General features: G+C 43.6%; 1 protein-coding gene across 1 annotated transcript in view; it reads right to left on the reverse strand.

Annotated features, from left to right (window-relative positions):
• Positions 1-13,793, reverse strand: part of ASB5 (ankyrin repeat and SOCS box containing 5) — a 61,505-nt gene extending 47,712 nt beyond the window's left edge. Inside the window, exon 1 of the mRNA XM_006131593.4 lies at positions 13,508-13,793. Coding sequence (XP_006131655.1) covers positions 13,508-13,703 — 196 coding nt within the window. The 5' untranslated portion in view covers positions 13,704-13,793. The remainder of the gene's footprint in view (positions 1-13,507) is intronic.
• Between the last annotated feature and the right edge of the window lie 2,224 nt (positions 13,794-16,017).

A 16,017-nucleotide genomic window follows, 5' to 3' on the forward strand; every position in this document is an offset into this window, starting at 1 on the left:
ATCCCGGGCTTCATTAGCAAGTGCGGTATGCCTACATTACCCTCCTAGTTCGAACTAGGAGGGTAGTGTAGACATACCCCCAGGGAGGTTGTGGAATCTCCATCTCTGGAGATAACTAAGAGTAGGTTAGATAAATGTCTATCAGGGATGGTCTAGACAGTATTTGGTCCTGCCATGAGGGCAGGGGACTGGACTCGATGACCTCTCGAGGTCCCTTCCAGTTCTAGTATTCGATGATTCTGTGAATTACAGTATAGGCTATGCCTCATTCATTTTCAAGTATACTTTTAAAGCAGTCTCGTCATATAGAGATAGGAGCCCTCTCTGTAAGGATATTGTTTTTTAGTTTGCAAAGTCATTATCCAATAATAATTAAAACACCAAAACGTAAAAAATAAAAACACTATTCAAGAAGTGCATTTATACTAGCTATTCACAATTTCATGTAGTCTAAAGAACTTGGCTTTTGGTCTAAGGCCTCTGAATCCAAGAATTTTGTATAAAAGCACCAATGGTTGTTACTGATTTTTTTTTTACACCTTACTAAATTCTGACACATAAAATACCTGCACATAAAGGCTCCTAGGTCTGTTAAGCAGAAATGCGTTCCCAATGTTTATAAAAATTAGGGCCAAATTTACTTTTTGTGGGCTCTGATCCACACACATTTGTGGGGCCCCCAGAGAAGCAATGGAATATGACATGGGAAGGTGAGTGCTTGGAGTGAGATGCTGGCCAAGTGCAATGGGCCATGGCATGGCAGGAGCAGTCCCTTTCCGCCCAAGATGAGAATACTTTTTACAAACCGGCAGTCACCAAGTGCACACTGGCCTACTCAGCCCTGTACTGCCAGCATACCCCCTCCCCATCTGGGTGAGTGCAGGCAGTGTCATACAGCTTCCCTACCCAACACCTCCTGGACCTATTATGCCCAGCAACCTCCACTCACTCACAAACGCACAGTACCCTGAATACCACCACCCTGCCCAGTGCCCTTAGCCCCACCATAACTACCCAGTACCCCCACATAGACCCTCCTACTGCTCAGCATCCCAACCAGCACAAATCCACCCAACCCCCACTTTCCTGCACCCTTACCCACAGCCCCACCACCATAACAGGCCCGTATGTGCAGTGTAGGGGTTGCACAGGGTGCAAAAGCATCCACCATGGCCCCCTAAGTAAGCATGCTTTGGCTGGCCAGGGGAAGGCAGGAGCAGCACGCTGCCCAAGCCTCCCTTTCCCATGCTCTGGCTGGCTGGGGGAAGGCTGGGGCTGATTTTCCCGATTACCTGGGGACCATGGGAGGTGCATTCACACCTTTGTGATCCACATTTACAAAAAAAGCATCCCCCCCCCCAAATTCCTGTATACAGAAAACTGAAAACTACAGCACTTCACACAGACTATCACTGCTGTCACTGTCTAGCACCCCAAAACACACAAACCTCCTCCACTGCCCGGTGTCTCCCACCTCTCAGCATTCCCTGCACAGATCTACTCTGCCATACCCTGCCTCCAGGTCCTGATGTGACAGTGCAGAACATGTAGGGGGTAGGACAGCAGAAGCTTGGGAGCAGAGAGCAGCTCCATCCTCCAGAGTCCCATGCAGCCCTACTTGCCTGGCACTGGTGCTTACAGTACAGAAGGTGTTTCTTGAATGGCAGGCAGCAGCCTCCAATTTTCCCACTCCTCCACTTCCACAGAACAGCAGGAAAAGGTGGGCCCTGCGCCTAGGGAGCCCAAGGAGTGCAAAGCCTTCTGTGCTCCCAGCTGCCTGCTAGTGCTGGGGGCGGAGAGGAGCCCTCAGCCAGTTGCTGGCCAACAGAAGCAAGCAGTGGGTGGCAGGAGGGGTTATGTGGTGGAGAGGAGCCAGTGGCCCAGGCCAGAGAGTGTAGCGAGAAGTTCTGGCCAGCTGGGCAAGAGGAGCAAATGGTGGTGGGCAAAGCAGAGAAGTGGAACCAGCTGAACTGGACACAGCACAAGTGATCAGGGTAGTGCTCCTTTTGAGTGTGGGCATAGGGGTGTGGCACCATTCTAAATCTGGTACAGGTTGAATCTCTGTTAACCGAGACACCTGGTCCAGCCACATCCGTGGTTCAGCCTGACCACAGATGTTCCAGGATCAGACAATCCCGGTGGAAGGCTGGTGCCTGGGCTCCCTGTAGCTGGGCTGCCTGGTACGCCACAGCTGGGCTGATAGGTACAACCCAGTGGGGCTGCCTGGTGGGGCCAAGAGTCCGGCTCCCCACAGAGGGGATGCCCAGCATGTCCAGGAGCCCAGCATGCTGCAGAGGGCTGCCTGGTGAGTCCAGGAACCTATACTGTAGTGGGGCTGCCCGGTGGGGCAAGGAACCCTTGCTGTAGTGGGGCCAGGAGCCCAGTGTACAGGGAGCTGGGCTACCTGGCTTAGCAGGGAAGATGGGGACTGGCAGGGAGGTGAGGCAGGCGGACAGGGGAGGGGAGCTGGGCGGCCAGGAGGTTAGCAGCCAATCCAGTGCTTGGGTGGGGGGAGGCGGTAGTAGCGGGGCCAGAAATGACCTCCCTTGGTCCAGCAAAATTCTTCATCTAGAACCACTCAGGTCCCAAGGGTGCTAGACATGGGAGGTCCAACCTCTACTGATAAACAAGCCTTTATACTCTTATTTCTATGCTCAGCCCTAAGGGTACATCTAGACTACATCCCTCTTTTGACAGAAGGATGTAAATTAGGCACTTCAAAATTGCAAATGAAGCTGGGATTTGAATTTCCTCCGTTTCATTTGCATAATCGCATCATGGCGCTCTTTTGAAAAAGCACTATTTTGAAAATAAAACCGCAGTCTAGACATGGTTCTTTCAAAAATAGAAGCCTTTTTCGAAAGATCCTGTAAACCTCAAAAATGAGGTTTACAGGATCTTTCGAAAAAGCTTTCCCCTCCCACCCTGACCCCATACATCACAGCTGCTGACTTTCTATTCACTGGTGAGTTTCAAATGTTTACATCTATTAATATGGCTTATATATTTAATTTAAATGGCCTTTATCAGTAGTTTAAGGAAATAGTAAAAATATTACTTCAGTTTTCCCTTAACAGATAGCTATGCAGCTTCTAACTTTAGTTATGAAACCCAATCTTAACAAAAACAAACAAACAAACAAACAAACAAAAAACCTAAGGGAAAAATGTTTCATGTAGACACAAAATGGATTTTTTTGTTTGTTTGGGATTTGTTTGTTTTGGCAAAATGAAAAACACACCAGAAAATGAAACATTTTGTTTAACTCAAAATGAAGCATAATGTTTTTTTCAAAGTTCATTTCAAAATTCTTTTTGAAGTTTTAGAATTTTTTTCAGCTAAGATTATTTGCCAAATTCAACAAATTGAACTAATTGAAAATATTTTGTCAAACAAAATTTGCCTTTTTTGCAAACTATTCCTTCAAAAATAATATATATTTTTAAATCCCATGACCATGAAACTGACCAAAATGGGCCTTGAATTTGGTAGGGCCCTACTAATGACACAGCTGAAAACAATAGAAGCCACTATCCAAGTGATTGGTCATGCATGCATGACAAAGTCTGATGAGGCATTAAGTTGTGTAGGATCAGGGGTTCTCTGGTTGCAGCAAAACCTTGTAAGAGACTTTTTGGTTAGGAAGCAGCAGTTGTCCTTGTTATCCAGCAAAAAGGCTTTACTGCTCTGGTCCAACATAAGTTTGCTGCTGGGAGAAACCAGCCCAGTAAACAGCAACCTCACTGTTAACCAATTGCAAAGAAGGAAACAGCTTTACCAGTCACTGAAGAAATGTATCAGGAAGGCAAAATTGAATCTTCAACTAGTCCTTGGGCCTTATCCATGGTTTTAATTAAGAAGAGATGGCAGCACTAGATTCTGTAAGGGCTATGGAAAGCTAAATAAAGTATTTTTGTCCATTACTGTGAAAGCTGGATGCTGTAGTAGGTTCAGTGTGGTTTTCCATGCTAGATCATAAAAGTGATACTGGTAAGTGGAAGTGGAGCTAAGACAAAGGGAAAAGACTGCTTTCACACCAGGACAAGGCCTACAACAATTTAAAATTATGGCATTTGACTTGTGTAATGCAGACACATTTGAGAGGCTTTTAAATAATAGGAATGTTAGATAGTGATTAATGGAATACTCGTCTAACTGCACAATATATTATTGGTTACACAACAATTCTATAGTCCCAGGGGACAGAGATGGCAGAAAGTGTGCTCCTGGCCCCAATCCCGGGAAGCCCCATGCTACCCCACGCTGCTTCCTCTATATCAAAAAACCAATGTATTTAAAAATTGGTTCCCCATGAAGGCCAACTCTTTCCTGCCGCCCCACGCTGCTGCCTCTGTATCAGCGGGGGTGGCAGCAGCCCCTGTCTGTGGGGGGTCCGAGCTCTCCATGGACCGAGGCTGTGCCAGCATCCCATGAGGACAGAAGCTGATCCCTGGCCCCCCTCTTCTGTTGCCTCTCTCTAATGGAGACAGCAGTGTGTGTGTGTGTGTGTGTGTGTGTGTGTGCGCGCATTGGGGGGCAAGCAGCTCCATGGGGCCAGGAAAGCCAGTTTAGAAGCCAGTTCTCCAGGTGTATTGCTCCTGTCTTGTTCCCCCGACCCTCCCATGCTGCTGCCTCTGATAGAGAGGCAGCAGCATGGGGAGGGGCCAAGCAATTTGTGTGAGCCAATACACGCAGGAAGCTGGCTTAAAAGTCGGCTTCCCATGTGTACCAGCTCCCACCTGCTCCTTTCACCTTCCACATTGCTGCCTCTCTATTAGGGGTAGGAATCCGGGTGGCTCCATGGGATGTGGTACTTATGGGGAGCCGGCTTAAAAACTGGGGGGCAGAATGTGAGTAGGCAATAAGATTAACCAATAAGCCTAGGTTTATCTTTTAATTGTGTACTTGACTACATGCTAACATTCCTACTAGATAAAGTATTGCATTGCGTATCTGTTATAGTAGCCATGGATGACAGATCTTTCATAAAAGGAGGAGCACAAGGCCCTGCCCCTCTGTGGTCCTGTTCCTGCCCTCCTTTTCCCTGGAAGTCCTGTCCCCTACCCAGTATGGAATCCAAAGCCTAGCCACGGTAATAGCGTCCCCGCACTCAACTTGCTGGGTGGGAGGCCTAAGAGCAGCCTCTGATTCATGTCTCCACCCATGGAAAGTTGAGAGTCCAGGGCTCTCCACAGGTGCCCAGGCTTCCCAGGCAGCTGTTATGTCAGCCTAGCTCCAGCTTCTACCTATGGAAAGGGGAAAAGGACTCAGGGGAGCCAAATATCAGCAGCTGGGCTGAGGTAGAAGCTACCCAGGGAGTCTGGACCACTGTGGGGAGCCCCAGACTCTATACCTGTCCTGGGTGGTGCACCCCAGGGAGCAGGAACAAGGGCCAGAGGCCACTCTGGGGCCCCATTCCCCCAGCCCAGATGAGGTGGATTGTCCAGAGCTTCTCAAAGCTACTCAGGATTCCTACGTGGCTTACCTTGGCATCTGGCCTGGTTGGGGGGGGGGGGGGAGCGGGGCTCTGGTTAGAAGAGGAGGGAGCAGGGGGTGAGGACCTGTCCTGAAATGTGGAAAGGCCATGGTCCCAACTGGCTGTCCTGTTCCAGCACCCTTGTACCTAGATAAGATTGTGGTCCTTGTTAAAAACCTTTGAACAGGAGCAGATATATTTACAGTCTGTGATAAGTAAAGCTTAAGATTTTGTCACAGATATTTTTAGTAAAAGTCACAGACAGGTCACAGGCAATAAAGCAAAAGTCTTGAAGCCGTGACAAAATGGGATATTTTACTAAAAATATCTATGACAAAATGGGAGATCAGTTGTGGGAGGCCAGTCAGAGATTCAGGGAGCCCCCTACCAGTGGGGATGGGCTCAGAGCTCCAGGTTCTTCCAGCCACCCATGCAGACCAGGAGTTCCAGGGTACTTCCACTGGGTGGCAGGAGCCCCTGCAGCTTCTGGCCAAAGGGGGGGGGGGAGGCTTAAGCTATGGGGGTCACTGAAATGTGCAGATTCCATGGCCTTCATAACATCCATGAAAAAAAACATTACCTTAGTGACGAGTTTAAGATCACCAATCTGAACCTGAACCAAAAGAAATGTGAGATATTCCAAAAAGAAAAAATCTGTCTTGGATACACAATCAATGACAAGGGAATTTCTGTCATTCAAAGGAAAACAGTGCATAATGGTCAATCCATCAGGCACTTGCAGACATGTAGAGTGGAGACCACTCTTTCTATTACAGAATAGTCATGTTCAACCATACGTACATGTACCCCTGGGGATACTCAGGGGTACATCATATTATCTAGATATTTGCCTTGTTTTACAACAGGCTACATTAAAAGCACAAGCAATGTCACTAAAAACTAAAATTTTCATACAATGATTTGTATATAGAGCAATATAAACAATACATTGAATTACAGTATTTATATTCCAATTGATTTATTATTTTATAATTTCATGTGATTGAAAGGAAATCAGGAAGTGGGGGAGCCCAAGTAGATTCAGGTGGGAGTAAAATCATTTTGGGTTGGTGATGTGAAAGTCTTGTCAGAAAAACAAACATTCTGTAAATATGTAAATAGGTTTGTATAAATTTTAATTTGTTAAATTTCTCTTCTTTTTTCCTTCTAGCATGAGTCATTCAGGGTGTCATCTTTTTAATGGTTGCCAATGGGTAAGCTCCTTTGATCTGTCACAGAATCATAGAGCTGGAAGAGACCTCAGGAGGTCATCAAGTCCAGCCCTCTGCCCAAGGCAGGACCAATCCTAACTAAATCAACCCAGCCAGGGCTTTGTCAAACCGAGTCTTAAAACCTTCTAGGGATGGAGATTCCACCACCTCCCTAGGTAACCCATTCCAGTGCTTCACCATCCTCCTAGTGAAATAGTTTTTCTTAATATCCAACCTAGATCTCTCCCACTGTAACTTGAGACCATTGCTCCTTGTTCTGCCATCCGTCACTACTGAGAATAGACTTTCTCCATCCTCTTTGGAACTTCCCTTCAGGAAGTTGAAGGCTGCTATCAAATCACCCCTTATTCTTCTCTTCTGCAGACTAAACAAACCCAAATCCTTCTGTCTTTCCTCATAGGTCATGTGCTCCAGCGCCCTAATCATTTTGGTCGCCCTCTCCTGGACCCTCTCCAATGCGTCCACATCCTTTCTATAGTGGGGGTCCCAGAACTGGACACAATATTCCAGATGTGGCCTCACCAGAGCCAAATAAAGGGGAATAATGACATCTCTGGATCTGCTGTCAATGCTCCTCCTAATGCATCCTACTATGCCATTAGCCTTCTTGACTACAAGGGCACACTGTTGACTAATATCCAGCTTCTCATCCACTGTAATCCTGAGGTCCTTTTCTGCAGGGGTATGTCTACACTGCATTCCTCTTTTGAGAGAGGAATGCAAATGCAGCTGAGTGAAATTTCAAATGAAGCGCGGATTTGAATTTCCCATGCTTCATTTGCATAATCGCATCCAGGCACTATTTTGAAATACCCTATTGCGAAAAAAGAAATGCAGTCTAGAAGCGGTTATTTCAAAAGAAAACTGTTCTTTCGAAATTACCCTTACTCCTCATAAAATGAGGTTTCTTGAAAGAGGAATGCAGTGTAGACATACCCCAAAACTGCTTCTTAGCCATCGGTCCCCAGCCTGTAAAAATGCTTGGGATTCTTCCGTCCCAAGTGCAGGACTCTACATTTGTCCTTGTTGAACCTCATCAGATTTCTTTTGGCACAATCCTCTAATCTGTCCAGGTCACTCTGGACCCTATCCCTGCCCTCCAGCATATCTACCTCTCCCCCTAGCTTAGTGTCATCTGTGAACTTGCTGAGGGTGCAATCCATCCCCTCATCCAGGTCATTAATACAGAGGTTGAACAAAACCAGTCCAAGAACAGATCCTTGGGGCACTCTGCTAGACACTGACCGCCAACCTGACATCAAGCCGTTGATCACTACCCGTCGGGCCCAACAGTCTAGCCAGCTTTCTATCCATCTTAGAGTCCATGTATCCAATCCATATTCCCTTAACTTGCTGGCAAGAATATTTTAGGAGACCATATCAAAAGCTTTGCTAAAGTCAAGGTATAGCACATCCACTGACTTTCCCATATCCACAGAGCCAGTTACCTCATCATAGAAGCTGATCAGATTGGTCAGGCACGACTTGCCCTTCGCGAATCCATGTTGACTATTCCTGATCACGGCTCTTCCAACGGCTTCAAAGTGGATTCCTTGAGGATCCCCTCCATGATTTTTCCAGGGACTGAGAAAAGGCTGACTGGTCTGTAGTTCCCTGGATTGTCCTTCCTTTTTTTAAAGATAGGCACTACATTTGCCTTTTCCCCATCATCCGGGAACTCTCCCGATCTCCACGAGTTTTCAAAGATAATGGCCAAAGGTTCTGCAATGACATTTGCCAACTCCCTCAGTACCCTTGGATGCATTAAATTCGGGCCCGTGGATTTGTGTATGTTTAGCTTTTCTAAATAGTTCCTATCTTGTTCTTTCCTCACCAAGAGCTGTCCAACTCTTTCTCATACTGCGTTGCCTAGTGCATTTGTCTGGGAGCTGACCTCGTCCATGAAGACAGAGGCAAAGAAAGCATTGAGTACTTCTGCTTTTTCCACATCATCTGTCACTAAGTTACCTCCCTCACCCAGTAAGGGCCCCACATCCTCTCTGATCACCCTCTTATTGCTAATATGCCTATAGAAACCTTTCCTGTTGTCCTTCACATCCCTTGCTAGCTGCAATTCCAATTGCATTTTTGCCTTCCTGATAACTCCCCTGCATTCTCGAGCAATATATTTATACTCCTCCCCAGTCATCTGTCCAAGTTTCCACCTCTTGTAAGCTTCCTTTTTGTGTTTAAGCTCACCAAGGATGTCCCCGGTAAGCCAATCTGGTCATTTACCATATTTGCTTTTCTTGCTGCACATTGGGATGGTTTCTTCCTCTGCCTTTAATAAGGCATCTTTAAAATACTGCCAGCTGTCCTGGACTCCTTTCTCCTTCATGTAAGCATCCTAGGGAATCCTGCCCATCAGTTATCTGAGGGTGTCAAAGTCTGCTTTTCTGAAGTCCAGGGTGTGTATTTTGCCACTCACCTTTCTACCTTTGGTCAGGATCCTGAAATCTACCACTGCATGATCACTGCTTCCTAGGTTGTCACCCTCCTCTACTTCCCCTACTAGTTGCTCCCTGTTTGTGAGCAGCAGGTCAAGTTGTGCATGGCCCCTGGTCAGTTCCTTCAGTACTTGTACCAAGATGTTATCCCCAACATTCTCCAAAAACTTCCTGGATTGTCTGTGCACTGCTGTATTGGTCTCCCAACAGATGTCAGGGTGATTAAAGTCCCCCATGAGAACCAGGGCCTGCGATCTGGAAGCTTCTCTCAGTTGTCCAAAGAAAGCCTCATCTATCTCATCCACCTGATCTGGTGGTCTATAGCAGACGCCAACCACAACATCACCCCTGTTGCTTCCATCTCTAAACTTAACCCATAGACTCTCAACAGGCTTTTCTCCCTCTATATACTGGATATCCAAGCAATCATACGGCTCTCTTCCATACAATGCAACTCCTCCTCCTTTTCTCCCCCACCTGTTCTTCCTGAACAATTTATACCCTTCTCGACAGTGCTCCAGTCATGCGAGTCATCCCACCAAGTTTCCGTTATTCCAATCAAATTCTAGTTCTTCTTTTGGGCCAGGGCTTCTAATTCTTCCTGTTTGTTTCCCAGGCTTCTTACAGTTGTGTACAAACACCTTAGATAACCAGTTGATTGCCCTACCTTCTCCATCTGAATCAGGAGTCCTCCTTTGTTGCTCGTTCCTCCTTGTGATTCTTCCCGGTGTCCGAGTTCCTCACTTACCTCAGGACTTTGGTCACCATCCCCAAACGAACCTAGTTTAAAGCCTTCCTCACTAGGTTTGCAAGCCTGCCCGTGAAGATGCTCTTTCCTCTCTTGGTTAGGTGGATCCAATCTCTTCCTAACAATCCTTGTGCCCGGAACAGAATCCCATGGTCAAAGAAACCAAAGCCCTCTCTCCCACACCACCTGCGCAACCATGCATTTACTTCCTCAGTTCGACGATCCCTACCCAAACCTTTTCCTTCAACCGGAAGGATGGACGAGACCACCACTTGTGCTTCAAATTCCTTGATCCTTCTTCCCAGTGCTTCATAATCTGCTGTGACCCGCTCAAGGTCATTCTTGGCCATATCGTTAGTTCCCACGTGGAGAAGCAGGAAGGGGTAGCAATCCAAAGGTTTAATCACTTTCGGAAGACTCTTGGTCACATCCTGAATGCGAGCTCCTGGTAAGCAGCACACATAGATCTGACTAATGGCTGTACTAAGCACCCTCCTTTCAGGTTAAATGGAAGGAGCAATTATGTAGTGAGGTAGCTGGAAACACCATCCAAAGAGAAACTAAATCCTGGAAGCTGAGGTATTCCCTGCTTGCAAATGCAGGATTAGGATACTGTTTGGTAAGCTGGGGGTGTATGTTCCTTTTCTTTTGTAACTAGAATGACGACTTTACACATTTTTGTCATGCAAAATAATCAACCTTAGGTACCGTTCACCACAAATAAAAGGAAAAACTAGGCACAATCATAAACCTATATAGGCCCCGGACCCACACGTTTAGTGCTATATACCTGAGCAGTCTCACTGAGTTCATTGAGACAACTATGAATATAAAGTTGAGCATGTGAATGTTTGCAAGATCAGAGCCAAAGTTAAAAAATAATCCCGGTAATGGGAACTTTATAATAGACCTGATCCTTCTCTCATTGAAGCTATTTTAAAATATGGGTGTTACCATTAGCTTCACTGGGAATGGAAGTAGGCTCTTATGACTTATTTTAAGACATTAACTTTCCCATTTGAAATGGATGCATCAGAAAAGAAAAAATATATTTAATGTCTTATTCGCATATGTGTCTATACATAGAAATTTATTCCGTATGGATACATCTACACTGCACGGCTATTTTGGGGTATCAGAGGTATCCCAAAATAGCTACCCTGCATTACACAAGCTGCCCATTATTTTGAAATATTTTTCAAAATAATGTGTGTGCTATTTTGCTATCCCAGTAAACCTCGTTGTATGAGGGATAAAGGATGGCTGTGTAGACATGCCAAATTTCAAAAGCTATTTTGAAATTGTTTCAAAAGAAGATATGTAATTTGCATAGTACAAATTGTGTATCTTATTTAAAATTTACGGTGCTGTGTAGATGCACCCTATATGACTACTGTAATTTATACATGCATATTTATTTTTTGGAACTTTGAACACCCAGATAGAGCTCAGAAATACAAAAGCAACATACATTACACATTTGTTATTTTTTACTCAGAGACTACCTTCTATTTTTTAACAAGAGACCTGCTCATTTCCCCATAGCCCCTTCTCATCTATCTCTTTTCATTAAAATAAATCCACTTTCACCAAATTTAACATTACTTAACTTAAATTACAAAATTCAGCCACATTCTCCCCCACCAACTCCCTGGAAATCATTATTTTTTAAATCAACCCAAAATCACTGCTAAACTGTATTGCAGATAACAGCTAAGAAATCCAAAGTTAAGGATCACATATTGTTCTTAATGAAAACCAATGCTATATAAAATAACTGTTCAGTGCAACAAGACATCATCATCCTTAATCTTAAATATACATGTTCCTTCGGGCCTATTTTTTGGGGGGGTCTACCAACTAGTGATATATCACAAATAAACTAAATAGACAGAAATTCCATCTTCTGTAACTGTATTGACACCCCCACTCTCCAATGGCTCACCTGAAGAACTGGGACCTTTAGATCAGTTCAGACCTCTTAGCCACTTGAGCTAACTGTAGCTTTAAGCAGTAGTAAATTCTTATAATTCACTTCCAAAATATGGGTCTCATCTTCCTATATGGACAAGTCACATAGGAAGATAAGACCCATATTTTGGCAGTGAATTTCAGATAACAAAGGAACAATAAGACTCAGGACTCTTGGGTTTATTTCCATTTTCTGTAAGGGAATGTGCAATAATGTGCTATAGTGGTTAAAATATTCTTCTAAGCCTGGTTCCACTATCTACTCCAGCCTGTCTCAGTCTTCCTCTCTCACTCAGCACCTGTCTTAGTCTCCCTCACAAGCACTTCACCCCCACTGCATTAAATTCAGGGTAATTCCTTTTCCTGTATGCTACATGAGTTCTAGAAGCGATCTCAGACAGATATGGGAGTAATTTCAGGGAAACTTCATCCCAGAAGTCTTGAGCTGAACAGGAGCATGCTCATCAGTGGGGATGCTGCATGTGCACACAGGAATGATGTAGAGGTTGAACATGCTCAGAACAGATGGACTCTTTGGAGAATATTGCTGTCAAACTGACAAATCTCTGCTTGAGCAAGTGTGTACTGTAATTTTCAGAGGCTTAGAACTTGATCAAATATGGGTGGATTTTTATGAGGATGCTGAAAAGTCCATTTCCGACTTTTTGGTAATGTTCCTGCCAAATGTTAAGTCCTTTGGCTATTCTAAAACATGACGATTCTAGAGAGTCTCAAAGAAATGGTTGTAATGATTTTAATATGGGCAAAGCAAAATATTTGTCCTTAATTTGTTGAAATATTCTAAAATACTCTGCCTGAATCAGAAACATGGCATGGAAAATTCAGAAACATGGCATGGATACTTCTGGTATCCTGAAATAGTGTTTTCTGCATCTTGACAGCACGTTATTTCAAAATAGCTTTCAAAATAACAGGCATGCTATTCCAACATCCCTGTAAACCTTGTTCCATGAGAATTAAGGGACGTTTTGGAATAGCGCTTTATAACACTGTGCCAAATTTTGAAATAAGATATTTTGAAATTAACTTGAAATACGCTATGCAATTTGTATAGCTCAAATTGCATAGCTTATTTCAAGCTAAGGGTGCAATGTAGATGCATCCTAGCAGTGTTATATGAAACAAATCATAGGGCCTTATAATGGAAAGTCCTGGGCAGCCTTAACTGTAGGAGTAACTATCAGTGCTGCCCATAATCATTCAGTTTTATACAGTATCTCACACGTTAACCTAAAACTCATAACTCATGTTTTCTAATAGATGTTTCTCTGGAACATTCCTCCTTGTAATTTTTTGATATAAACAATATCAAACATAAAGAGATCTAATAATTAAATTTCCTGATAATAATAGAAAAGATTCCACCAGCTATACTCACAATATGTGGAGCATTTCATGGAGAAAATTTCTACTTAAGATAAGGATGACAGAATATGGCCCAAAATAAACAAAATGATAATGTTGTAATATGAGCTATCTTATATTGAAAAACAAATCACACACAAGTTGGCTTAATGAAAATATTTTTTTTAAATCACGTGAGAAGTTAAATACTTAACTCCAACAAAAACAATCCAATGGCAATAAACTAAAATAATAAGTACAAACATACCTTGCCCTTGAGGAATTCCATAAAATTCAGCAGCTATCCTTGCTGCCTCCTTACGATTCCCTTTTACAATGTAGAAATGACTGAGGATGGCAAGGCTGATTTTCACAAAAAGTTTAAAACAAAAAAGTGAAAGTATAGTAAAGTAGACATTGGAGAGTTGCTGGGCAAAAGGGCGATTTTCCTCTATGACAGTCATAGCTGCACCAGAGTGTTTGTCAGTGTTTCGGTACAAATCTCAAATGTGTTAATAAGATCATATGGCTCCAGTCAGGCACTCCTCAGTGCCAGGGACAGCTGGTACTGAGGAAAGAAAATATCAGCTGGTCATGATGCTTGCTGCTCAAAATATGATGATTATTTATACTGTACATAGTATTGAGTTCACTACAGCTCGTGCTGGCCTGATGATATTCAGCTAGAGCAGAATATCCACAAACAATTTCCGACATTCAGTTTCCAAGATTCTTCCATTTAAAAGGTCTTTTTCATTCCAGAATTTTTCTCTAATTATTTCTACTTTTTCTTACTTACAAACACTGTCAGAATTGTTATTTTAAAACCCTTTTACTCAGAGTTGCCAATGAAAGTGCTTTGTAACTTTCAATATGAAACCAATTTCCCCCAGATGTGTTCCCTTTGTTTCTCATGTTATTACTGTTAGGTTTCTAGGATGATGGACTGCTGCCATATATTTTTCTAACAAAACCATATCCTATCAGTAAAGAATTTTTTTTCTGAAATATATGGATTTGCAAATAGATAAGAAAATGCAGAGTAGAATAAATTTTGGCCTATCAATTTCTATCAATTTAGTGTGTCTCTAATTCAGGAGTGACAGGAATAATGACATGTTACTCCAGAGTACCTGTTTTGCATCTAGTATTGATGGTTTACCTAACTGTTAACTGATATAATATCAAATAGCTGCCAAGAGAAACAAATCCTGTATTGCTCTTATAATTAGATCTGCTGCTCAAAATATTTAAAAATTCATAGGACGAAGCACCTGTAAATATACAATAGGGAATAATCCTGCACTGGCAGAGATTATGACCCAGTAGGTCTTTTCTGATACGCACTTTTATTATGGTGTGCCATGTTATTTTATATCTATGATGTGGCGGGTTTATGTCTTGACTTGTTTGAATGCATTCCTTAAATTCTTCAAAGAGAACTGATTATAAATCCATTACTCACACTGATCACTTGTTCCATTAGTGTGAGTAACTGCTCACAAGGAAGCAATGACTTCACAATGTGACACAAACAGAAGAGCAGCAGGATAGATCAAGATTCTTCTGAGAGAGCCACAGTCCAAAAATAACATATTAGGACAGAACATCTGTGGATCTCACACTATTATTTTTTTTTAAATTTTGAATATAAAAAAGGAATTAATATATTTAAACATAATATGAAAGTATCAACCCAAAAATATAGACTGCAACTTCCTACTCTTTCAGAAATTTTAAGAAAGGATTTTTGTTAAACTTATCAGGTCAGATTACTCCTCTAATTTGCTCTAATTTGAGGTACGTAATACCGGAAGACTACTACTACTGACTAGAATCTGTCACTGTGTGAACTTCCTTATTTGATCTGCCGTGCTATATAAATCTTAAATCTGAAACACCCTTTCTACTCTATTCCTGGCTCTTTTGCACAACAATTACAACTCATGCAAACTTCTCTATGAATTTTAGAATATGCAGGAGGTACTAATGGCACGCATGATCCAAAGCCCACTCGATTCAATGTAAAGACCCCCACTGATTTCAGTGACCTTTCGGTTGGGCCCTTAGGCAGAACTACCAAACATATTTTCATGTGTGACTCAAAATAGGATTTCAATGCATGTTACCAGAGTAAAAATGGCAAAATTATAAATCTACTTACCACGGAGCTCTCAGGCTAAGTTGTTAATGTGAAAAGTGCAATGATTTCTGAAACAAGGTTGCCAGCTTCTAACTGCAGAAAACCAAATATCCTTGCCCCACCCACTGCCCCACTTCTTCCCCATGTACTGCCCCTTCTCCAAGGCCCCACCCTTGCTCACTCCATTCCCCCTTACTTCCTCTACTCACTCTCACTCACTCACTCACTCATTTTCACCAGATTGGGGCAAAGTGCTGGGGTGTAAGAGGAGTTGAGTGCTCCCAGTTGGGTGCAGGCTCTGAGGTGGATCCAGGAATGAGATGTTTGGGATGCAGAAGGGAGCTCTGGTCTGGGGTCAAGGCATTTGGAGTCTGTAATGGAGTTTCAGGCTGGGTCTGGGGATTGGGGTGTAGAAGGAAGATGATGGCTTCAGCTGGGAGTGTGGGCTCTGGAATGAGAGTTCGGGATATAGTAAAGGGGGCTCTGGACTTGAGCAGGGAGTTGGGATATGGGAGGGGATAAGCGCTGCATCTGGGGATGTGGGGTCTGGGGTGTGGCCAGGAAACAGGGGATTGGGGTACAGGATAGGGCTCTGGGCTGAGGGAGGGGGCTGTGGAGTGGGAAGGGATATGAGC

Source organism: Pelodiscus sinensis, chromosome 5 (assembly GCF_049634645.1).
Source record: "Pelodiscus sinensis isolate JC-2024 chromosome 5, ASM4963464v1, whole genome shotgun sequence".
NCBI lineage: Eukaryota > Metazoa > Chordata > Testudines > Trionychidae > Pelodiscus > Pelodiscus sinensis.